General features: G+C 39.6%; 1 protein-coding gene across 10 annotated transcripts in view; it reads right to left on the reverse strand.

The window, feature by feature from the left end:
* COMMD1 (copper metabolism domain containing 1) overlaps window positions 1–24,695 on the reverse strand; it is a 300,356-nt gene that overhangs the window by 115,812 nt on the left and 159,849 nt on the right. Inside the window, exon 3 of one of the 10 annotated variants that reach the window (XM_054244922.2) lies at window positions 1,064–24,450. The exons of the other annotated variants lie outside the window; for them this stretch is intronic. Within the exon in view, the coding sequence (XP_054100897.2) occupies window positions 24,406–24,450 (45 nt within the window). The 3' untranslated portion in view covers window positions 1,064–24,405. Of the gene's footprint in view, window positions 1–1,063; window positions 24,451–24,695 lie in introns of those variants that run through there. 10 annotated transcript variants of the gene reach the window in all.

Genomic DNA, 24,695 nt, shown 5'->3' on the forward strand with positions numbered 1-24,695 from the left:
TGTGGGACCTGCCACTGTTTGTTGGCCTGCATATGCATTTTGTGGAATACTTTTTGGCCAAGAGGAGGAACTGAGGACTAAGCTCTGACTTTTTAATCTTGCCCAAATTCCTATCAGAGGAGTCTAGGGAATCATGCCTTACAAACCATAAATTCTCATTAGATGGGTTTATTTACCCCTATATATCATGACTTACTTTCCAACCTGACTCTGGCATAACGTTGTGAGACAGGGAAAAAAGCAAAATATTTAACCCCAAAACATGTTTCTTTGCCATACCTTGAAAATGGCCCTGCAGGCCAGGCACAGTGGCTAACGCCTGTAATCCCAGCACCTCGGGAGGCCTAAGGAGGTGGATCAGCTGAGGTCAGAAGTTCCGAGATCAGCCTGGCCAACATGGCAAAACGTGCTGTCTTTACTAAAAATACAAAAATTAGCTGGGCGTGGTGGCAAGTGTCTGTAATTCCAGCTGCTCAAGAGGCTGAGGCAAGAGGATCACTTGAACCTGGGAGGAAGAAGTTGTAATGAGCCAAGATTCATGCCACTGCACTCCAGTCTGGGCAATGGAGTGAGTCTCTGTCTCAAAAAGAAAAAAAAAAGGAAAAAGAAAATGGCCCTGCAAAGCCATCCTTTGTGAGGGAAAATCTGTATCTGTAAAGAATCTCTGTTAACATAACTAGATCTTTTTCTTCCAAGCCCTCCTAATCCTAAAGAGATTAGCTAAAAGTCTAATACCCTTTAAAGAGATGAATAGGAAACATTTGTCATCTATTGTCTCTATGGGCAGCCACTGTAAGACTTCAATGGAACCTTGATCTCCAAAATCTTTTATCTTAACATTTCCTTTCTATCATCCCAGGTCTTTAGATAAACTTAACCAACTGTCAACCAGAAAATGTTTAAATTTACCTATACCCTGCAACCCTCCTACCCTCCTGGTTTGAGTATTTGATTGATGTCTCATACTTCCCTAAAACACATAAAACCAAGCTGTGCCCCAACCACCTTGGGCAGATGTTCTCAGGACCTCCTGAGGGCTGTGTCACAGGCCATGGTCACTCATATTTGGCTCAGAATAAATCTCTTCAAATATTTTACAGTGTTTGACTCTTTTTGTCAACACCCTTAAAGAAGAATCAAATGGTCAGGTATATATTTTAAAAAGCATCATGAAGGACTAGAGGTAAATGATTAGAAACCAGGAAAAGAGGACTTGATCTAGGTTAGTGGCCCTGGAAGTAAATGGATAGGTACACAAAATACTGCAGACATATAGGACTAGGTAACCAAACTGACTGTAGATGAGGGAGAGAAAGGTAATGAAGACTACTTTTATTTCCGGCCTGGGTTATAAGTTTGATGGCAATGCCATTAACTGAAATGAGAAATGAGAGGAAAAAACATACTTGAAGTAAAAACGTCATACTGAGCTGAAGTGCCTACAGTACATTTATGCAGCAGTGCTTACGATGCAGTTAAAACATGAAGATCTGAGTTTTTGAGAAAAAGGGAGAGCTAAAGACATCAATTTGGAAGCAGCTCACAAAGAATTAAAAGCAAAGGTAGTGGGAGGTGGAGGGTGGATATGATTTTCAAGTGAAAGCACAGAGAAGAAAGCTAAGGCTGGAAGTGTATTTTTAAGACAAGTAATGAAGCACTGAGGAAGACATCAATGAAGGGAGACAGAAAAAAAGAAAGGAAGGCAAAACAGGAGAGAGCAGTGTCAAAGTCAAAGGAGAAAGGAGAGGCTAAAGTTTCAAATATAAGTGAATTGAAATGAAAAATAAAAGACGATGTGGACTCTGGTAGTTAAAATGTTATACATGACCTTGCCAGAACAGTTTAAGAAAAACAGTTTGAGGAAGAAAATGTTTACCCCTTACTCAGGATTAATGGGAAGTAAAAAAGTAGAGACAGTGAGTATAGACTACATTTTAATGAATTTTGAGGTTAAGGCAAAGAGTCTCCAATTTCTCATTAGAAAACACAGATATTAACTCCCTGCTAACATATGGTAAATGCATCAGAAGGAATTTTTATGAAATTTATTAAGGTTTTTAATGAGGAAAACACCTTTATCGCAGAAGAGAAAAACATTGGGTCCTGTTTTTCTACAAGTATGCCAAGTTGAGTTTTCTAATATAAGGATTTGTTATCTATCCTCCATTTGCATTCAGCCCTTTCTTTGATAAATCCTGAAGCAGCCATGACCCTGATGACTCTACTTCCAAATCATTAAAACTTTAGCGTATGTGAAAAAAAATTATTAAGAATTTCAGAAAGACCAACATATATTACCATTCAATAATTTTGAATGGAAGTGTATTTTTAAGACAAGTAATAAAGCACTGAGGAAGACATCAATGAAGGAGATATTAACTCCCTACTAACATATGGTGGATGCATCAGAAGGAATTTTTATGAAATTTATCAAGGTTTTTAATGAAGCTTTAAAAACACATTTTGCTATTTGTATAACATTATTCAGAAATTCTTCTCTAATATTAGGCCGGGTGCAGTGGCTTATGCCTATAATCCCAGGACTTTGGGAGGCCAAAGCAGGAGGATCACTTGAGGTCAGCAGTTCAAGACCAGTCTGGCCTACATGGCTAAACTCCATCTCTACTAAAAACACAAAAATGAGCAGGGTGTGGTGGCATATGCTTGTAATCCCTACTTGGGAGGCAGAGGCTGCAGTGAGCTGAGATTGTGCCACTGCACTCCAGCCTAGGCAACAGAGGGAGACTTGTCTCGAAATAAAATACAAAAAAGAAATTCTTCCAATATTAGATTGCTGTTTTACATGTAGAAATTGTCTTTATCAAAGAGTTAACAATGTAAGTAATCTGTACCCAAAATAAGTTTTGGATCCTAGGTACACTGTCTAGTTCTGGAGAACATTTAAGAACAGAGCACTATTCACACTAAGGACATTTAGGTTATAAATAATAAATGGCAAAGTATCCATTGTTTTTTGTAAAGTCTTAAATATTTTTGATGAGAAGGACCATCATCATTAAGTATTTATTAAGCACCTACCAGAAATGCTTAGTCAAACATGAAAGGCACTAACAGGAACAGAAGAGAAATTTTGATTTCATGTTTTATCTTTTTTCTTTTTTGAGACAGCATCTTGCTCTGTATCCCAGGCTGGAGTGCAGCACTGTGATCGTGGCTCACTGCAACCTCCACCTCCTGGGTTCAAGCACTTCTCCCACCTCAACCCCCACACCCCCTTTCCCTCCTCAGTAAATGGGACTAGGTGTGTGCCACCATGCCTGGCTCATTTTCTTAAAATTTTTTTGTAGAGACAAGGAGTCTCACCACATTGCCCATGCTGGTCTCCAACTCCTAGGCTCAAATGATCCTCTCACCTTGGCCACCCAAAGTTTTGGCAATATAGGCATGAGCCACCATGCCCAGTCATGTTTATACCTTTTGATGAGAAAAAATTTCAAATTGGAAAAATCCTTATAGTTCTAAAAGCAGCAACTGTGGACTTAGAGTGGTCTAGAAAGATTCAGATACAGTTTTTAAAATCTGTCCCCACCTTTGCTTTTAACTCTATGTGAAGAAGATTTCTAACCTCTTAAAGACCACAAACTACTTCTGTAATTAGGGTTATAGTTATTTGCCTGCTCACTTCAGAGGGCCATTTGAGAATTAAGAAATAATGTTCTTATAGCTCTTTTAACTGCACAGATAAAAGGTCCTAATTATCAATGATCAGTAGGCTTATTCCTTTTTCTTTTGTTTTCTGGCAGGTGACTAGTGGAATTATTTTGATGTCATTTTTCCTACTTAGGTTTCCCTACTGACTGTGCTTGGAAAAGGATACCAAAAAAAAAAACAAAACAACACTTTAAATTTAAGTTTTGGCTGTCTAATCTAGATATAGGCCAGTTATAACAGTTATGGAGTGTATGTAGAGCATTTAAAAGAATGCTACTAAGATAAGACGTGTTATAAAAATAATAGTCCCCATGTAGGGAACAAAAAACCATTCAGAAAGCAACTGATGGTGACATATTTTTACCTGATTACAAAAATGACCAAATGAGCCTTTTTGAGAAGTCACAAAACAGAATTTGACCCTTGAACAATATGAGTTTGAACTGCAGGGGTCCATTTACACACAAATTTGTCTGCCCCTCTCTCACCCCTACAACAGCAAGATCAACCCTTCTTCCTCCTCAATGTGAAAGATGAGGATGTAGAGCTTTATGATGATCTACCTCCACTTAATGAATAGTAAATATATTTTCTCTTCTTTATGTTTTCTTAATAACATTTTCTTTAGCTCACTTTACTATAATATAGTATATAATACATAACACACAAAAGCTATGTGTTAATCATCTGTTTATGTAAGGCTTCTGATTAGAACCTAACTACTTCTGTATTATTGCAGTTAAGTTTCTGGGGAGTCAAAATTCTATGTAGATTTTTTGCTATGCTGGGCATGGGGGAGTTGGTGTCCCTTAACCCCTTTGTTGCTCAAATGTCAACTATATTTTATATCAACTTGAGAATCATTGTGTAATCATCTCCTCCCCTGACTTACGACAATGGAAGTTGTGTTTAGAGCTGACCCTATGAAGAAAAACAAAACAACACAAAAACAACCCAGGAACCAAAGTTTTAAGAAATGCTTTATTTAGGATAAAACAGAAAGATGTTTAATTCAATTTTTTAAAGGCCAGAATTTCAGTAGCCAATCAGACTAAGTACTCTGAGTGCAATGCGTTTGTTAATGAGTGGTCAACAGACAGGAACGGCTTCATGAAAACTAAAATTCTTCTAGTCCCTAGGACCTAAGAATATTTTCTGTCACTCTCTTTGTTTTAGTCACACCTTTCTTAGCTGTTAGATCCCTTATACATTTAGGTATTATCCATAAATCTCCATACTCTAAGAATCTTTCCTCCTGCCTGTTGGGCAAAACTTGATTTAAAAAATCACCTACAAACAACTCTTGCCAACAATATTTAATGTGATTCTAATGAAATCTCTAGACTGACCTTTCATCCTACAGGAAACACAGGAACAAAAAAAGTTGAATAACAAATGAGTAAGTAGGAAGTAAGGCATTCTATAAGAATAACTGACTTAGACACGTCAAAAGAGAGAGAGGGAGAAAGAGAGAGACAAAGAGAAAAGACTATTGTGGATGAGTAGGACTATTCTAGATCAGAAATTTGTGGCAAACTTCAGCCCATGGGCCAAGTCTGGCTTGCTCCTATCTTCTTCGTTAAAGCTTTATCAGAATATAGTAAGGCTCATTCATTTTTACATGATCTGTGGCTACTTTCAGGCTACAATGGCAAAGTTGCATAGCTGCGACAGAGGCAGTGTGGCATATAAAGCCTGAAATATTTATTATCCAGTTTTTTTTTCCAATTGAGACAGTTTTATTCTGTCAACTGGCTGGAATGCAGTAGCACAATCATGGCTCACCGCAACCTCAACCTCCTAGGCTCAAACAAACCTCCCACCTTAGGCGCTGGAGTAGATGGGACTACAGGCATATGCCACAATACCTAGCTAATTTTTAATTTTTTTGTAGAGATTGGGTCTCAGTAGGTTGCCCAGGCCAGTCTCAAACTCCTAGGCTCAAGCCCTCTTCGTGCCTCAGCCTCTCAAAGTGCTAGAATTACAGGTATGAGCTACCACGCCTGGCCACATTTAACAAAGATGTCTCCTAAAAATGGGAGATGCTAAAAAGGGAAATTGGATAGCTGATATCAAGGAAGGGAAGGAAACTTGTTTTTTTGTGGGTTTTTTTGTGTGTTTTGTGTTTTTTTTTTAACTGTATATGGTTTTCTACTTTTTAAAATTTTTTTACATGTGCATATATGTTACCTATTCAAAGAGCTAAAGCATAAAACCAACCAACCTGTGTTCAAAATTAAAAAAAATGTGTGAGACAGCCTAAAATTTAAACTGTTTTGGTTACACATGATCGCAAAGCTGGACAGAGACAGAAGCAAAGAAATGAAAGCTTACAACTTGGCTGGGAGAGCTAGTCCCTGCCCACAGAGCATGGGGCGCAGCATCTAATGGAAGGACAGAGGTGTGGGAGACAACCTGGCTCTAGGTCCTCTAGCAGCTCCTAGTCCATGCTGGTGCCAGGATTACCAGTTGAATGTTCCTAAGGTTTCGCTGCTTCAAATTAACAGAAATCGAAGGGATACAGAAACAATGAAGTATGAGAATATTTAAAAGCTTCTGGTTCAGTTATCAGCAAAGTATATATGCATTTAGAACTGGAAAAAGTCTATGTTCTATTTTTCAGCATGACAGAGACATAAAAAATTCAGCATTACAAATCAGAAATGTGTATAAGCTTTTGTAATTTGATCACTTTTCAGGTGAAAGAGGTACTTTATCTAATCCCTAACCATCCAGTGATAAATGTCAAATTAATGCATACAACATTACCTCTGTGGTCCAATGATAAATGCGGTATATACATTTTAATGACACTTTTCTAATTACCAGAAAAGGGACATTAGATTCCTGACTTATACTCTATACAAATTCCTAGTGGGTTACAAAGTTAATGTTAATGCCAAAAACAAACAGAAAAACCCAAAACAGGAGAATAATTTTAGAGATCTAACAAAAGCAGGAAATCTTAAATAAAGCATAAGATTGACATATTTGAATACACACAAACTGAAATTTTTCTGAAGAAAAAAATTAACAAAGTGAGAAAGCAATAAGCTATAATACATGATAGATTTTAAATTCCTATAATTCAAAAAGCTTTCATAAATTGATAAGGAAATCATAAATAATCCAAAAGAAAAAGCAGGTGTAGGATGTGCGCAGGCAATTAGTAAGAGGAAATCTGGATAGCTAGTAGACATGACAACAGATTGAAAATCACTGGTGGACAAGGAAATGAACAGTAAAGCAACAAGCGGATAGATATCATTAAAAAAAAAATCTAGATTGAGAAAAACTAGAGGGGTAACATTCAGGTATGGTAGAGATGTAGACAAAGGAACAATCTGATATGTTGCTGGTCAGAAGTGTGAACCTATTACAACCTTCTGGAAAGTGATCCAGCAGTAGCTATTAAAAATTAACACATGCATAACCTTTGCAACACAAACCTAATTTTAGGATTCTCTTATAGAAACAAAAGCACCAGTATATAAGGGTATATATACATATACAAGGATTTTTTTTCTTTTTTTGTTGCTGGTTTGTAGTAGCAAAAACACCAATAAAAACAACGAAGTAAAAACATCTTAAATGTCATTAACAGAATCTTGCCTAGAATATGGAATGAGTATTACGCAGCTATTAAAGAAGAAACAATGTTATACTTGTGAGTTGGAGAGTTGCCCATGATCTATTTAGCAGTAAAGCAACTTGCCTAATATACATAATATAGCCAATTTTGGTAAAAAATTCCAACTATCACCCAAAACTCAGTAAGTATCATTAAGTTTGTATTTGCAAAAGAAATTATGTCAAAGAAAACTACTATTGGTAAAATTGGGGAATATCTTAAGTTTTGCATATATTTTTATTTTTTAGTAGTTTTATGAGTATGTATTCTTTTGCAATTTTTTAAAAGGAGCTTGACAAATAAAATTTACTTGAGATAAGAGTTCTTTATCTCACTTAGTGACTCACTTAGTTCTTCATCTCACTTAAGTGACTCACTTAGTGACCGAGAATTGGGACCCTATGAACTCCTGTTCCTCTGCTGGAAGTAAACTGCATTCAACAACTTCCTCAGTGATTTCTCCTCTAACATCAACATGGCTCAAATGTACATCTCAGACACCAATTAACAAACACCAAGTATACAGGTTATCCACATACTCAAAGAATACTTATTTTGAGCCAACTCTACTGGGTACTAGGGACAGAGCAGTGAATAAGGCAGGCACAGTGCTAGTATTCATCTCTTCTTTTTATTTTTATTTTTTTGTAGAGACAGGGTCTCTTTATGTTGCCCAGGCTGCTCTCAAACTCTCGGGCTCAAAACCATTCTCCTGCCTCAGCTTCCCAAAGTACTGGGATTACAGGCATGAGCCACTACTCCTGGCCCAAGTCTTCATCTTCATTCTGGTTTTCTTTATGGACATTCTTTGGAAATATGTTGTTTATATTATTCATATCATACGTAGGTACAAGAGCAAATCACACAGAATGCCAGCCATTACTACAGAAGGAAATCTGAGGTGTAAAACTGTTTACATTTTCCAGGAAGTATAATTCTTTAAGGTACTAACTTTTGGAAAGATTATATTCAGATGTTTTGTAAAGATTATATCAGAGATAATACTTTTCAGTGCTTCATATTCCACTTCTACCTATTTATTTAAATGTTGCATAAAAGCTCCATGTATCAATCTCAGTGAATTTCCAGTTCAATCCATTTTTTTTTCTGTTGACATCTGACAGACAACATCAGAGAGAATTTTGCCTTGGCCTTGCAAAGATCTTTTTTTAAGTGATGTCTCCAAGAATAAAGTCTGAAGGAAAAATGGTTTGTTTCTAAGTATGTACTATGTCCATTCACTACGCTACCCAAAAAACACAAAATAAGATGTAAACCGAAAATAAAATTCTAACACCCCTCCAACATCTGAATAGACTTCCTCCTCAGCCAGGGTGTCAGAGGTGTTCAAACAAGAGCAACTCCACCTTGAGTGAGGGCTAGGAAAATGAAGTTGGGACTTGCAGGGCTGCATTCCCAGCATCTAGCCTCTAGATGTTTACAGTTAAGGGAACAGATTGATAATGTATACTAAACAGATCCAGACTTGGGGGTGTCTTAATATCCCAATATATGGAGAACAAAGGCATTCCTAATTTTGCTTTAAATATAATAATATTGATTCTTTAAAAATATAGTAATTAAGAAAATTAATCTTTTACCACAAACCCTTGTAGCAGAGCACATCTCCCCATGATCTTTTTATCCTGTGTGTAAACAAGCACCGTATGGAGGGTGGACACATTCCTCCTCTTTCAGGAACCCCCTATTCTGTCTATGGAGTAGCTGTACTTTCACTACTTTACATTCTTAATAAATTTGCTTTTACTTTGCACTGTGGACTCACCTTGAATTCCTTCTTGTGCACGAGAATCCTCTCTCGGGGTCTGTATCAGGACCCCTTTCCTGTAACAAGCCACTTTTAAAATTGAACCTGAAGACTGGTTCAGGATATGATGGGAAATGGGGGTCAACCATGGCTCATTATACCTCTCTGGCATTAACATCAACACAGACTTTAAGTCTGAAAAGAAATGTTTTATAGCCTATTCTCTCTAAAGCCCACCATGTAAAGGCTTCCTCTGTAATAAGAAGTTAGGTCTCCACAATACTTTATCTTAACCCAGACATTCTTTTATGTTGATCTCAGGTCTTTAGATAAACTCAATCAATTATCAAACAGAAAATTTAAAAATCTACCTACCTAAAGCTGGAAGCCCCCATCCCACTTCAAGTTGTCCCACCTTTCTGGGCCAAATTAATGTATTTCTTAAATGTATTTCATCAGGAGGCTGAGGCAAGTAGATCACCTGAGGTCAGGAGTTCGAATACCAGCCTTCAAACTGTTTTAGCAGAGACATGGAAAAACCCTGTCTCTACTAAAAATACAAAAGTAACCTGACATGGTGGCGCATGCCTGTAATCCCAGCTACTCGAGAAACTGAGGCAGGAGAATCACTTGAGCCCAGGAGACAGAAGATGCAATGAGCTGAGATCGCATCACTGCACTCCAGCCTGGGCAACAAGAGCGAAACTCCATCTCAAAAAAAAAAAAAAAAAAAAAAAAAAACTTCACTGAAGCTTCATGTCTCCCTAAAATGTAGAAACCAAGCTGTACCCTGACCACCCTGGGTTCTCAGGATCTCCTGAGGGCTGTGAATAGGCCATCGCCACTCATATTTGGCTCAGAATAAATATATTTAGTTATAAATCTCTTAAAATATTTACAGAATTTGACTCGTTTTGTTACAAAGATTAGATCCCTGTCCTGCCTAAAATTTGCAATCTCATAGAAGAAAGAGAAATATAAGTAGATCCTGTAGTTAGGTGGCTCACACCTGTAATCCCAGCACTTTGGGAGGCTGAGGCAGGTGGATCACCTGAGGTCGAGAGTGAGACCAGCCTGACCAACATGGAGAACCATGTCTCTACTAAAAATACAAAACTAGCCAGGCATGGTGGCACATGCCTGTAATCCCAGCTACTCAGAAGGCTGGGGCAGAATTGCTTGAACCCAGGAGGTGGTGGTTGCAGTGAGCCAAGATCGTGCCGTTGTACTCCAGACTGGGCAACAAGAGCAAAACTCCATCTTAAAAAATCAAAAAATCCTGTCCATAGTATGAAGTAAAGTATGACAATAAAGATGTGTGGGAGGCTATACAAGTTGCCTGTGACATGCATAACAATGTTAACTCTAGTTGGCAGACTCTAGAAAAATCCCAATGTGAGAGATAAAAATATCTTCAGCTGAATTGTTTAATCTTTCATCAGTCACTTCTCAAAATAGAAAGAGGAAACTGATTTGGTTAACCCTGTGTTTAAAATTCACTATTTGTTCCTTTCATAATATTAATTCTAACAAGTATACCCAACAAAATAAACGTGTGAGTTTACTGCAAACTAGAACAATAAATAATATTTCTTTCTTATTGTAAACCAAGTTAAATAAACAGAACAAATCTGTTTTTAGTAAGTAACTGAACTCTGGCCCCACATGACCCAGATATATGTAGATCTCTATCTATAGATCTACAGATCTTATCTATCTAGATCTATATAGATCTCTACGTATAGCTCTCTAGATATCTATATATATCTAGACCATGTGAGTCCAGAATTCAATTACTTACTATAAACATATTCGCTCTCTAAAATATACCTACCACTATTTTACTTCTTCATTTAGTCTTCTAAACTTTCAGATCAAATCCAACCAGCTCCTTAACTTAAAATACCTAGCCCTTCTGTTTTGTGAAAGGATCATATATGCAAAGCAACCCCCAAATGCAAAAGGAGCTGAGAAACCAAGTAAGCAGGCAGACAAGTCCAGCTTGTGATTTTATTGAGTAACTTATAGACAGAAGCTTACAGGCGACTGCATGATAGGTAGATCTCCGTGTCATTACCTCCCAGACACAGTGATTACATACCACAGGAAAAGGGTATATATGCCTCAGCGGAAATGGGTAGAAATTTGATCTAAGAGCACGATTTATGGAAGTATGAGTTTATCACGGTTGATTTAACCTAAGGACAGGATTTATAATTCCACAAGAAACAACAGATAAACTGAAAATCTCAGAGGCATTCCCAGAACCAGTTAATCAGAAGTCAACATGGGGGTTAACTGTGAAGATGAAGTTCTTTAGCCTCTACACCTTCCATTTGACTCTGCCAAGTTACATCAATCTTTCCCTTCTAATAATCTTTTCTTTTTGAGACAGGGTCTCATTCTGTCACCAAAGCTGGAGAGCAGTGGTGCAATCATAGCTCACTGCAGCCTCAACCTTCCAGGCTCAAGACATCTAGCCATGTCAGCCTCCCAAGTAGTCAGAGCCACAGGTATGAGTCACCACACCAGGCCAGTTTTTAATTTTTATTTATTTATTTATTTATTTATTTTTGGGACGGAGTTTCGCTCGTTACCCAGGATGGAGTGCAATGGCGCGATCTCGGCTCACCGCAACCTCCGCCTCCTGGGTTCAGGCAATTCTCCTGCCTCAGCCTCCTGAGTAGCTGGGATTACAGGCACGCGCCACCATGCCCAGCTAATTTTTTGTATTTTTAGTAGAGACGGGATTTCACCATGTTGACCAGGATGGTCTCGATCTCTTGACCTCGTGATCCACCCGCCTCGGCCTCCCAAAGTGCTGGGATTACAGGCTTGAGCCACGGCACCCGGCCCAGTTTTTTATTTTTTATGGAGACAGGGTCTCACCTTGTTACTCAGGCTGATCTCAAACTCCTGGGCTCAAATGATTCTCTCTTGTTGGCCTTCCAAAGTGCTGGAATTACAGGCAGGAGCCACTGTGCCTGGCCTAAATACTCTTAATAAATAGTCAATAAGCAACCTGTTTGTCTTGGGATGTGCCCCTGCCTTCTCATTCCTTTCCTTTGTTTTCACCACTCTTTCAACTTGACCTCTTTCCCATCTCTGTTGTCTCATATCTATCTTTTTTTTCCAGGCTTAGGCCAAAGACAACCTCTTTTATGCATCCCTCTGAGATGCTAACCTCACCACCTCTTGCCTCATCTTGGTCCCGCTCAGCACTTTATCTGTCCACTCTCCTGGAAATCATTCTTTCCCAACAAGGACAATATATGTACATCGCAGCTCTTTTCTTCCATAGGAATCTAATTCATTATTGCATCTACACAGTGTTCTTTTTCTTCATTTTTTGTTTTGTTTTGTTTTTTGAGATGTAGTCTTGCACTGTCACCCAGGTTGGAGTACGATGGCATGATCTCGGCTCACTGCAACCTCCGCCTCCCAGGTTCAAGTGATTCTCCTGCCTCAGCCTCCCAAGTAGCTGGGATTACAGGTGCACACCACCACGCTCAGCTAATTTTTGTATTTTTGGTAGAGGCTGGGTTTCACTATGTTGGCCAGACTGGTCTTGAACTTCTGACCTTGTTATCTGCCCACCTCAGCCTCCCAAAGTGCTGGGATTATAGGCATGAGCCACCATGCCCAGCCTACATAGTGTTTTAAACATAGTAAGCAATCAACAAATTACTGATCTGTTGAGGTATGAAATAATAAGACTTTGCACCGGTAAGGCAGAGTCAGAGAAAAAGAGAAGTCAAGCCCTTTTGCAAAGCTCCCAAATGCATCCAAGTGGCTAAGACATTGGGAAAGGAATATTGCAACAGCAATGTCTTTTCCATTCCCTTTATTATATTCTCCCCCTACAGAATTGAGAGGAAAAGGTCTAGGGAACTTACAACAGAGTGGTCTCAAACTGAGATATTCTAGCAATTCTGCTGGAAAACATCTTTCTCTACGACTTCCAAATCATGTGACAACATATGGTTCATACAAATTTGCTTAATTTTTATGTCAGTTAGCATTTACTGAGCTGCTACACGGAGCAAGAAGTGGTGCCACACACTTAAAACATGTGTTGTTAGTGTTTGAACTGTGAGTTGTAGCTCTCAGAATGGGGCTGGGAGCCAGAGGTCTGGGGCCAGAGTAGCAGAACTATTAATGGGATTTGAGTTCTAGTTCTTCATGAATTATGAAGCCTTGGGAAATTCATTTGTGAAACTCATGTATCCAGTTTCATTCTGTTCAACAACAAAACAGGAGTTACAATGCTTACCTCATATGATTATATCCAGAGATAATTGAGACAGCATAAATAAGAGGCTCTAGCCAGAGCCTCTATACATTATAGATGTGTTTTTAAAATTTTTCTCCTAAACTCAGAGATTTCTTAAAGATCAAGTTGCAGGACAGGAGTAAGGATGTGGGGGGTAAGGACTGTGATAAACTGGAGACATTCTAAATTGCCTTTAAAAGGGAACAGCCATTATTCCACCTTAGCCAAACTGCTATAGAGAAACATAAGCCTAGTGATGTTTTTAATTTTTTTTTAAAGAGAAGTCAGAAAGTTCACATTAATGTGAATTCTGTTTTTTTGAAAACTGACATGTAATTGAAGTTTTTAAAAAAACGTGCCCCAGGCCAGGCGCGATGGCTCACGCCTGTAATCCTAGCACTTTGGGAGGCCAAGGCAGGCGGATCACCTGAGGTCACGAGTTAGAGACCAGCTTGGCCTATGTGGTGAAACCTTACCTCTACTAAAAATACAAAAATTAGCCAGGTGTGTTGTGTGCTTGTAGTTCCAGCTACTTAGGAGGCTGAGGCAGGAGAACTGCTTGAACCTGGGAGGCAGAGGTTGAAGTGAGCTGATATCGTGCCATTGCACTCCAGCCCGAGCAACAAGAGTGAGACTGTGTCTTAAAACACACACACACACACACACACACACACACACACACACACACACAAATGAGCATCAAATGAACATCTGTCAATCTAAATTTGTAAGCCATCAGCTTGCAATCTATTCCTTAATGACTAAGAGGGAAGGGACAAGTGGCAAAGGTATTAATAGATCCCCTGCTAGAAGCTCCAAAGACTTGGTGAGAATGGAAGGTAATGCCTAGTTATGGTTTCACCAGTTCTTGGTTTTTCCTGTGTTGAGAAAAGGATAATATACAAGATAGAGGAGACAAACTAGATACAGCTGTTGAGAGACAATGCCAAACACAGAAAGCAGAAACCCTGAATACTGTTTAGCCTCCTCGGTTTTCAGAATGTTGTATAATACAGAATTTGACTGGTTTGTCTCAGTTTCCTGGTAGAAAGCATCTAAACCCTTGGAACTTTCCAATTGATTAGGAGTGTGTATGCTATTCATGGTGGGCCCATGTAGTTTAAACTAATGAGGCAACTGATTGTAGGCCCCCAGGGAGCTTATGCTAATGAGATAACTCAGGATGAGGGGTGAGCCAAGCCAGAAGGACCAACCATATGATTACAGGACTGGGGCTTTGAGCCACTTAATATTAGCCCAACCTCAAGACAGAGGAGGGCTGAAGACTGAGTTCAATCATGTGGCCAACCTTCGATCAGTCATGCCTATGTAATGAAACCGCAATAAAATCTTTGGACATGAGAGTCTCAATGGAGCTTCCTGGTTAATTAACACATTGATGTGATGGAAGGGTGATGTGCCCAGATTCCAAATGAAGAGTGCATGGAAGCTCTGTGTTCGGAATCCTTCTAGACTTCACCCTACGTGTTTCCTCATTTGGCTGGCCCTAATTTGTACAGTGTTGAGAGAAAAGCAAACTCTGTATTTTAAAGAGAGGTATTCTAGCTGGATGCAGTGGCTCACACCTGTAATCCCAACACTTTGGGAGGCTGAGGAGGGTGGAGCACCTGAGGTCAGAGGTTCAAGACCAGCCTGGCTAACATGGTGAAACCCCATCTGTACTAAAAATACAGAAATTAGCCAGGCATGGTGGCAGCGCCTGTAATCCCAGCTTCTCAGGAGGCTGAGGCAGGAGAATCACTTGAACCTGGGAGGTAGAGGTTGCAGTGACCTGAGATCACACCACTGCACTCCAACCTGGGCAACAAGAGCAAAACTCCATCATAAATAAATAAATAAAAATAAAAAGGTTTATTCTGGGCTAATTTGAGTGACTATGGCCCAGGGTACAGTCTCAAGACATCCTGAGAAAGTATGCCCAAGGCAGTCGGGTTAAAGTTTGGTTTTAAACATTTTAGGGAGATGGAAATTAAATGTAAGGTTCAGTCCAAAAAGGCAAGATATTTTGAAGTGAGGGCTTACATCTCATGGGTGGATTTTAGGAATTTTTTAGTTGACAGTTGGTTGACAGAGTAAAGCTATTGTCCAAAGACTTGAGGTTGGTAGTAAGGAATGCTTAGGTTAAGATAAGGGGATGGTGGAGGTCAAAGTTCTTGTTTTGTAGATGAAGCCTCATAAGTAGCAGCCCTGAGAGAAAATGGATGATAAATGTCTCTTTTAGAACTAAAAGGCATCAGACTCTCAGTTAAATCTCTCCCAGATGCAGGAAATGCCTAGAAGGGGAAGGCCCAGTTGTATTAACAGAGATTCTCTACAAATGCAAATTTCCCCCCACAAAAGATGGCTTTGCAGGGCCATTTCAATCGGTTAGCACTGTGGCAGCCATCTGAAAATATGTCAAAGAAATACATTGCGGGTCTGTTTCCTGCTTGTGTTGCTGGGCGAAAACCCATCTGGCAGTCCATACAGGGGAATGACACAGAATTCTTTCAATGCCACTCTGCCAGCTGGGCTTGCCACTGGGCTTGCTCTCCCCACTTGATTTGGTGGACTACACTCAGCTAGCACTGCCAGGCCAGATCCCATGCCCACCACAGGTGAGCTAGACATGGAGTGGCAAGGGGTATGTAAGCGAGTAAGCGCAGGGTCCATTCACGGTGTATAACCAGGTGGGCAGCACCAGACACTGGCACAGGCACAAGCTCCATACAAGGCTATGGCTGGACCAGGTGTGCCTCAAGGGGCGTCCACCTTGGGCACCAGCATCTAGATACGGGGAATGTGGTGGTATCCAAAAACTCAAGAGATGTCAGCAAACATGGAGCCCCAAGGAAACAGAAGGGTTGCCACTCTTTCACTACTGTGGTCTAGTAAACAAGACCATGTCACTGCCTGCAGCTTAGTCAGCAAGCCAGGAACATGTTACAGTGATTTTCACACCCACCATTCAGCAGGCCCCAGGTTCTTGTCCCACATCCAAGAACAATGAGGTTATGTGGAGAACTGGAGAGTGAGCAAAGTGGAGAAAAGTTTTACTGAACAATAGAACAGCTCTCAGCAGAGAGGGCACCTGAAGTGGGGAGCCCCTACCTGAAGGCATGTAGTCCCAATGTGTGGCTGAGTCGAGGGTTTTTATGGGCTCAGAATGGGGGAGTGAATGCTAACTGGTCCATGGGTGGGCCTGGAAAAAGCACCAATTGATTGGCTAAAAGGCACTGAGGAGTTCTCACTCTGGTCAGGACGGGCAACTTGGTTTTCAGGCTTCAATTTGTCTTTGGTTTGAAGGTTGGGTTTCACCAGGGACCCGCCCCTGTCTACCTAGGAATTTGTCTGCCTCATGTCACTATCAGCAGCATGGGGAGGTGGCTTATAGAAGAATATATATATATTTTTTATTTTCTTCAGGGTCTACTATCTGTCATGTGATACTATACTAGAGTGAGGTTGGAAAGTAAGCCACATTATGCAGGTGAATTTTTTTTAAAAAAACCTATTTAACAAGATTTTATGGTTTGAGGGTATGACTTAACACTTGCCTTGCATGGCCAAATTATAAATAATTTGGTATCTTACTGCCATAAAGATTCTGTTTTGTCAGTCTTATGATCTCTATTTTAAACTTAATGCTAATCAGTTGTGTCTAAGCTCCAAAAGGGAGGGGGTATAATGAGGTGTGTTCAACCTTCCTTCCTATCATGGCCGGGAATTCAGTTTTTCCAAGTTGCTCTGGGGTCCTCTTGGCCAAAAGAGGGTCTGCTCAGTTGACTGTGGGGTGAGGGAGGCTTAGGATTTTATGTTTGGTTTATAAGAGTTTATTTTTACAATATTTTTTTTTACTTTTTAAAAGTTTTCCAGTTAATGGAACGCAATAGTTTATAACTAAACTGTAATCATAAGTACAACTGGCCCTTCCATATGTCAGAGGCATTTGAACCAAAGTGACTCCATCTTGAATAGGGTCTGGATAAATAAGGCTGAGGTCTACAAGGCTGCATTCCCAGGAAGTTAAGGTACTCTTAGTCACAAGATGAAACAGAAGGTCAGCACAAGATACAGGTCACAAAGACCTTGCTGATAAAATAACATGTGGTAAAGAAACTGGCCAAATCCCTCTGAAACCAAGATGGTGACAAAAATGACCTCTGGTTGTCCTCACTGCTCATTATGTGTTAATTATAATGCATTAGCATGCTAAAAGACACTCTTACCAGCAGACAGTTTACAAAGGCCATGGCAACATCAGGAAATTACCATATATGGTAAAAGGGGAGGAAGCCTCAGTTACAGGAATTCCCCACCCCTTTCCTGGAAAAACTCATGAATAATCCACCCCTTGTTAACATATAACCGAGAAATAACAATAAGAATAAGCAGCTGAACAGCCCATGCCTCTGCTCTGCCTATGCAGTACTTATTCTTTATTCCTTCACTTTTTTCTTTCTTTTTTTTTTTTGAGGTAGAGTCTTGTTCTGTCATCCAGGCTTGAGTGCAATGGCACAATCTTGGCTCACTGCAACCTCCGCAGCCCAGATTCAAGTGATTCTCCTGTCTCAGCCTCCCAAGTAGCTGGGACTATGGGTGTGCACCACCATACCTGGCTAATTTTTTGTATTTTTGGTAGTGACAGGGTTTCACCATGTTCACCAGGCTGGTCTTTAACTCCTGACCCCCACTGATCCACCAACCTTGGCCTCCCAAAGTGCTGGGATACAGGTGTAGACTACTGCACCTGGCCTTTCCTTTACTTTCCTAATAAACCTGTTTTCACTTTATTCTATGGACTCATCCTTAATTATTTCTTCTGCGAGATCCAAGAACCCTCTCTTGGGGTCTAGATCAGGACCCCTTTCTGGTAACACATATACATGGATTTCACAACCTGCAAACAATATATTTTCTTTTATCTTTTATTTGCTTTTTAGAGACAGGGTCTTGTTCTGTCATCCAGGTTGGGTTACAGTAGCATTATCACAGCTCACTGAAACCTCAAACTCATGAACTCAAGTGAGTCTCCTGCATCAGCCTCCACAGTAACTGGGATTATACGAAAGTACCACCATGCCCGGCTAATTTAAAACTTTTTTTTTAGTGACAGGGTTATACAAGCTGGCTTCAAACTCCTGATCTCAAGCAATCCTCTTTCCTTGGCCTCTCAAAGTGCTGAGATTACAAGTGTGAGCAACTGCACCCAGTCAACTATATTTTTTATTTATTTTTTGTTGGAAAAAAATTCGCTGGTAAGTGCATCTGTGCAGTTCAAACCCATGTTGTTCAAGGGTCAAAATGTATAGTGCTTTTCTGAGTTCTGTGAGTTGTTCTGATTATAGAGCCTAAGGGGGTTGAAGGAATCCCTTCGATTTGCAGCCAGTTGGTCAGAAATGGAGACGGCTTTGGACCCCCAACCCCAACTTGCAACAGGCATTTGAAGTGAGGGCAGTCTTTTCGGGAACTGTTCCTCTAACTTATGGGGTCTATGCTAACTTTGAGTGATAAGCATCAGAATTGAAATACTGCAGTAATCTATGTCTCTAAGTTGAAGATATACTGCTATTAACACATTTTGATAGATCTAAATTGTTGATGCCAGAAAGATTTCCAATCTCAAGAATAATCGAGAGCCAACAATTTAGCTTACAGTCTGAATTCAACAGCTTGTATCTCAGCCACAAGTGATAATGTTAGCAAAAGAACTGCCAAATGTTACACTAAGGAGACAAAGTCAACTTGGAAATGATCTCTCTCTTAAAGCAAAATAAAAAACTAACATTTAGTCTTTCTTGGAAACTTCTTGTTATAAGCCTGCCAGCCAAGAAATACAACCAGTGAGGGTTTGTCCTTCAGGTCCCAGAAATATGTATTATTACTTATTTTTGGTCAGCTTTAAGTCCTTGCCCTACCCACCACCTGCATCAATTCTGTCCCCTTGAATTAATATCCCACCTGAGTTTCTACTCCTAATACTTTCTGAGCTCTAATTATCTTAAGTCAAATAAAGTGCCTGGCCCTAATAAATGAGAACTTCTTCTGCCACATTATTTCCTATCAGATTGTTAACTTATTTTGGCTGTCTCAATGAAAATCTTCAAATCTCTCTTATTTGCCTCTTTCCTTATTCTACAAAATCCTAAAACACACAGAGTTAACGTCATGTTAAAACTTGATGTTGGCTGGGCATGGTAGCTCATGCCTATAACTTCAACACTTTGAGAGGCTGTGGCAGGAGAATTTCTTGAGCCCAGGAGTTTGAGACCAGCCTGGGAAACACAATGAGACCCTGTCTCTACAAAACAAAAAAAGCAAAAACAAAAAAATTTGATGTTAACAGCAGAAAAAGTAAAAATAGAACCAGAACATAAAATATCTGCCTTTGTTATACAAAGCAAAGTTTTCCTAAATCCCCAATATTACAGCTCTAGACAAAACTATATAATATAGTTGGATTTACTGATTGAAAGTGGCATTCCCATTCTCCAAAAAGGTCTTTAGTATCTTTTCACCTATCTTAAGATTATAATAACCCTATCTTTGAAGCCCCTGCACCTTCCTTCCCAATTGCATTCTTCAATCTTATCCATAGAGGTAACCACTATCCTTGCAGTAACTTTCAGCAGTCACTTTGAATTGCAGCAGAAGTTTTTAATTTTGATGAAGTCTAATTTATTACTTTTCTTTTATGGATCATGTTTTTGGTGTTATATCTAAGAATTTGCCTAACCCCAAATCACAAAAATTTTTTCTTATTTTGCTCTGCAAAACACACTGTTAAGAAAATGGAAAGATAAGCCAGAAACTAGGAGAAAATATTTTGGAGAGGTTTTATAGTTTTATGATACATTTTGAGTCAATATTTGTATGTGGTTCAAGGTCCCCCCCTCTCCTCAACACAGACAGATGTCTAACTGTCCCAACCCTATTTCTGGAAAGAAATATCCTTTCTTCATTGAATCATCTTGGTTGAGAATCAATTGATCATATATCTGTGGGTATGGTTCTGGAGTCTATATTCTATTGACCTATGTACTTCTCCTTTCTCAGTCAACTGGGACCGCGAAGTGAATGGCTTTATTTGGTGGCTACATTATGATCAGTGTATTTCTTCATTAGTAGGATTTGATAGGGTAATCAGTATTCTAAAAATAGAAAATAGGTTTGAGGATTAATAAAAATCAATTCTAGTAAAAGTCCCATCAACAATGATCTTGTCAGGGCACAGAACACTATACCTCAAAATACAGCACCGTGGCATACTGAGTATTTTAACCTAAAAGAAACTGAGAAAAGCTTAGAAGCAGAAAGGTCTCTTTTGACCTCTCTCTAGAAGATCCTCAAAGTGACATGTGTCCTGCCCTATATGCAAAGGGAAAGAATCTTACACAGAAAGGCCAAGAAGAATCTGAGTAAAAAGGCCTTGCTTAGTTATGCTCAGTTTATTACCATAGGATCACATCCCCCTCTTTTGTCCAATCATACCTCTAAACAACTGTCCCTTCTTCATCAAACCTAGGCATAAAAAATATAGTTTCCCCTGGGTCTCTGTGTCTTCATTTTTGAAGGTTTCCCTGTCATGTAAAACTCATATTAAATAAATTTGCATGCTTTTCTCTTGAGAATCTGTCTTGTTATGAGGCATCGGTCATAAGGTTTTTTCTCCCTTTTAACTTGAAGTCACACAAACTCCATGGGTCCTGGGGAAAATAATATCTAACAACAAAAGACTGTTGAAGGTCAAGTAAGCAAACAGGAAAAGGCCTTAAATGAGCTACACAAATAAAAGATTTGCTCTGATTTTTCATTTAGAAGACTAATTTTAAGTTCTTATGAAGAACAAGTGCCATACTTTTTTCCACATCTAATATTGAAATTTTAACCTAGGATTTTTTTTTCTGTTCTTTTGTTGTTGTTGTTGAGATGGAATTTCACTCTTGTCACCCAGGCTGGAGTGCAGAGGCACGATCTCAGCTCACTGCAACCTCCGCCTCCCAGGTTCAAGCGGTTCTCCTGCCTCAACCTCCAGAGTAGCTGTGATTACAGGTGCATGCCACCACACTCAGCTAAAAAAAAATTTTTTTTTTGAGACGAAGTTTCTCTCTTGTTACCCAGGCTGGAGTGCAATGGCACGATCTCGGCTCACCGCAACCTCCGCCTCCTGGGTTCAGGCAATTCTCCTGCCCCAGCCTCCTGAGTAGCTGGGATTACAGGCACACGCCACCATGCCCAGATAATTTTTTTTTTGTATTTTTAGTAGAGACGGGGTTTCACCATGTTGACCAGGATAGTCTTGATCTCTTGACCTCGTGATCCACCCGCCTCGGCCTCCCAAAGTGCTGGGATTACAGGTGTGAGCCACCGCGCCCGGCTAATTTTTGTATTTTTAGTAGAGACAATGTTTCATCATGTTGGCCAGGCTGGTCTCAAACTCCTGACTTCAGGTGATCCACCCACCTCGACCTCCGAAAATGCTGGGATTACAACCGTGAGCCACCACGCCTGGCCTGAAACCTAGGATTTTAACAATATCAAATAGCCCATCAAATCTATATAGATTTGGGCTGGGCACAGTGGCTTAAGCCTGTAATCCCACCACGTTGGGAGGCCTAGGAGGCAGATCACACGAAGCCAGGAGTTTGAGACCAGCCTGGTCAACATGGCGAAACCCTGTCTCTACTAAAAATACAAAAATTAGCCGGGCGTGCTGGTACACATCTGTAATCCCAGCTACTCAGGAGGCTGAGGCACAAGAACTGCTAGAATCTTCTGGAGAGGTTGCAGTGAGCAGCAATCCCACCTCTGCACTCCAGCCTGAGTGACGGTGAGAGACGTTCTCAAAACAAAACAAAACAAAAAAAAACAACAAAAAACTATATAGATTTGATTTTGCTTTGCATCTCTGATCAGTCATTACAGAAGTGAAGCAACTGTAGTCAAAATTTCCCCTCACTGTTCCCTGGGAGTTTAGGCATTTTTATTATCACTTTCATGCAGGTATTTTGCCCTCTTCTCCTCCCTCTACCTAAATGTAGGTATCTGAATGCTAAACAAAGATCATATTAAGAGCTAAAGCACTTTAAGAGCAGTAGTAGAATAAAAAGTGGGCAGGGATTATCTATGGGTTATTTTACGAAATAACTGTAAGATTAGAAATGACAAATAATTCAAGAATCCAGTTGTCCTCTCTCCAATTTTATCTTTTAGAAGAAATAAAAACAAGTACCCTTAGTCAATTCAAATTAAACCTCAGTAATGTCAGTTTCACTACCTATAATCAGCCAGACTGAGTGGGAAATTCTAATATACTTCTAGGGTACTAAGTGGAAAGACCCAGTTTCTACACCTGGGTCTGTCTCACACTACTTCCACTGTGACTAGCCATTTCCCATTCTTATTTCTCTCCTTTTCTCTTATTTTTCTTTCACAGCTTTCAAAATTCTAATTTAATAATTAAACTGAATAACCGAATTCAAATAGTCACAAAGGCTTTCCAGTTAAATGGTTCCTCTTAAATTACACAGAAACATCTATGTTAATTTTTGCTTTGAGGTATATTCTATCAAAAGTTTCACCCTGAAGACTTTTATTAAAAACAAACGAACAATTATAATAAACATCATAATCTCATGATCTAAATGGCACTCTTTCTGATAAAGCATTTGAAATGAAAGCAACGATTAAATTCCAAGTTACCTTTAAAGTAACTATATATAAGGGCCAGGTGCAGTGGCTCATGCCTGTAATCCCAGCAATTTGGGAGGCTGAGGTATGGTGATGGCTTGAGTCCAGGAGTTTGAGACAATACTGGGCAACACATGAGACTGTCTACACACACACACACACACACACACACACACACACACACACAGGAGTCAGGTGTAGTAATGCCTGTTGTTCCAGCTACTCAGGAGGCTGGGAGAATCACTTGAGCCCATGAGGTCATGCTACTGCACTTTAGCCTGGGTAACAGAGCAACACCCTATCTCAAAAAAAAAAAAAACATATAAAATGTCACTATTGTACTTTTCTGAGTCACAGTGACCTGGAATTACAATTAGTTTTGTTTATATGTTCTGAATCTCTGCATGCTATTGATAGAATTTCTTTTTTTTTTTTTAATTTTTTTATTTTATTTTTTTTTTATTGATAGAATTTCAAGCTTCATCACCCACTTACCCAGAAAAAATATCATATATATACATTTTTAAACAGGGTTTTGCTCTGTCACCCAGGCTGGAGTGCAGTGGCAGAATCTTGGCTCACTGCAGCCTCAACCTCCTGAGCTCAAGCCATCCTCCTGCTCAGCATCTATAATCCCACAAGTAGTTGGGATTACAGGTGTTCGCCACGATGCCCAGCTAATTTTTGTATTTTTTAGTAGAGATAGGGTTTTGCCATGTTGCCCAGACTGGCCTGGAACTCCTGGGTTCAAGCAATCTGTCTGGCTTGGCCTCTGAAAGTGCTGGGATTACAGGGGTGAGCCACTGCACCTGGCCTAGCAAATATTTTTATGATGACAAATATTGATACAAAAAGGCTGTGTTACTTTGACTTACATATTTGAATCTATACATGCAGAATAACTTCAATAATACTATCTGAATTAAAGTATTTGGAGACACTAGTTTCTAAGAACATGGTACACAAATATTCTTTTAAAAATATTAAAAGACATTTAGAAAGGTTAAATAAATACATCCTTTTAAATAAATGGCTAAGCTCACAAAAAAAGCAATAGGGCGAAGAACAAAGAGGGAGTTGAAAATCAATACATTTTGCTGATTACACAAGACAGAAGACAATGCCTGAGGGCTATATAAGCCAGAGAGGAATTGAGATTTCTGTATGAAACTGTAACCTTCACAGAACTTTCTCCTCAGCCAAAAAATGAACAAGTCAAAAATATACTTAGATGATAACAAAGAGATCATATGAGCTCTCAATCCAAAATTATAAAACGCAGGAATAAAAAAGCTACTATGGGCCAAGCAAGGTGGTACATGCCTGTAATCCCAGCACTTTGGGAGGCCAAGGTTGGTGCATCACTTGAGGTCAGGGGTTCGAGAGCAGCCTGGCCAACATGGTAAAACTCCGTCTCTACGAAAAATACAAAAATTAGCCATTATGGTGCATGCCTGTAATCCCAGCTACTTGGGAAGCTGAGGCAGAATTGTTTGAACCCAGGAAGCAGAGGTTGCAGTGAGCTGAGATAGTGTCACTTCACTATAGCCTGGCGACAGAGTGAGAGTCTGTCTCTAAATAAATAAATAATAAACAAATAAAAATAGGCCAGTCGCGGTGGCTCACACCTGCAATCCCAGCACTTTGGGAGGCCAAAGCAG

Source organism: Callithrix jacchus, chromosome 14 (genome assembly GCF_049354715.1).
Source record: "Callithrix jacchus isolate 240 chromosome 14, calJac240_pri, whole genome shotgun sequence".
Taxonomy (NCBI): Eukaryota; Metazoa; Chordata; class Mammalia; order Primates; family Cebidae; genus Callithrix; species Callithrix jacchus.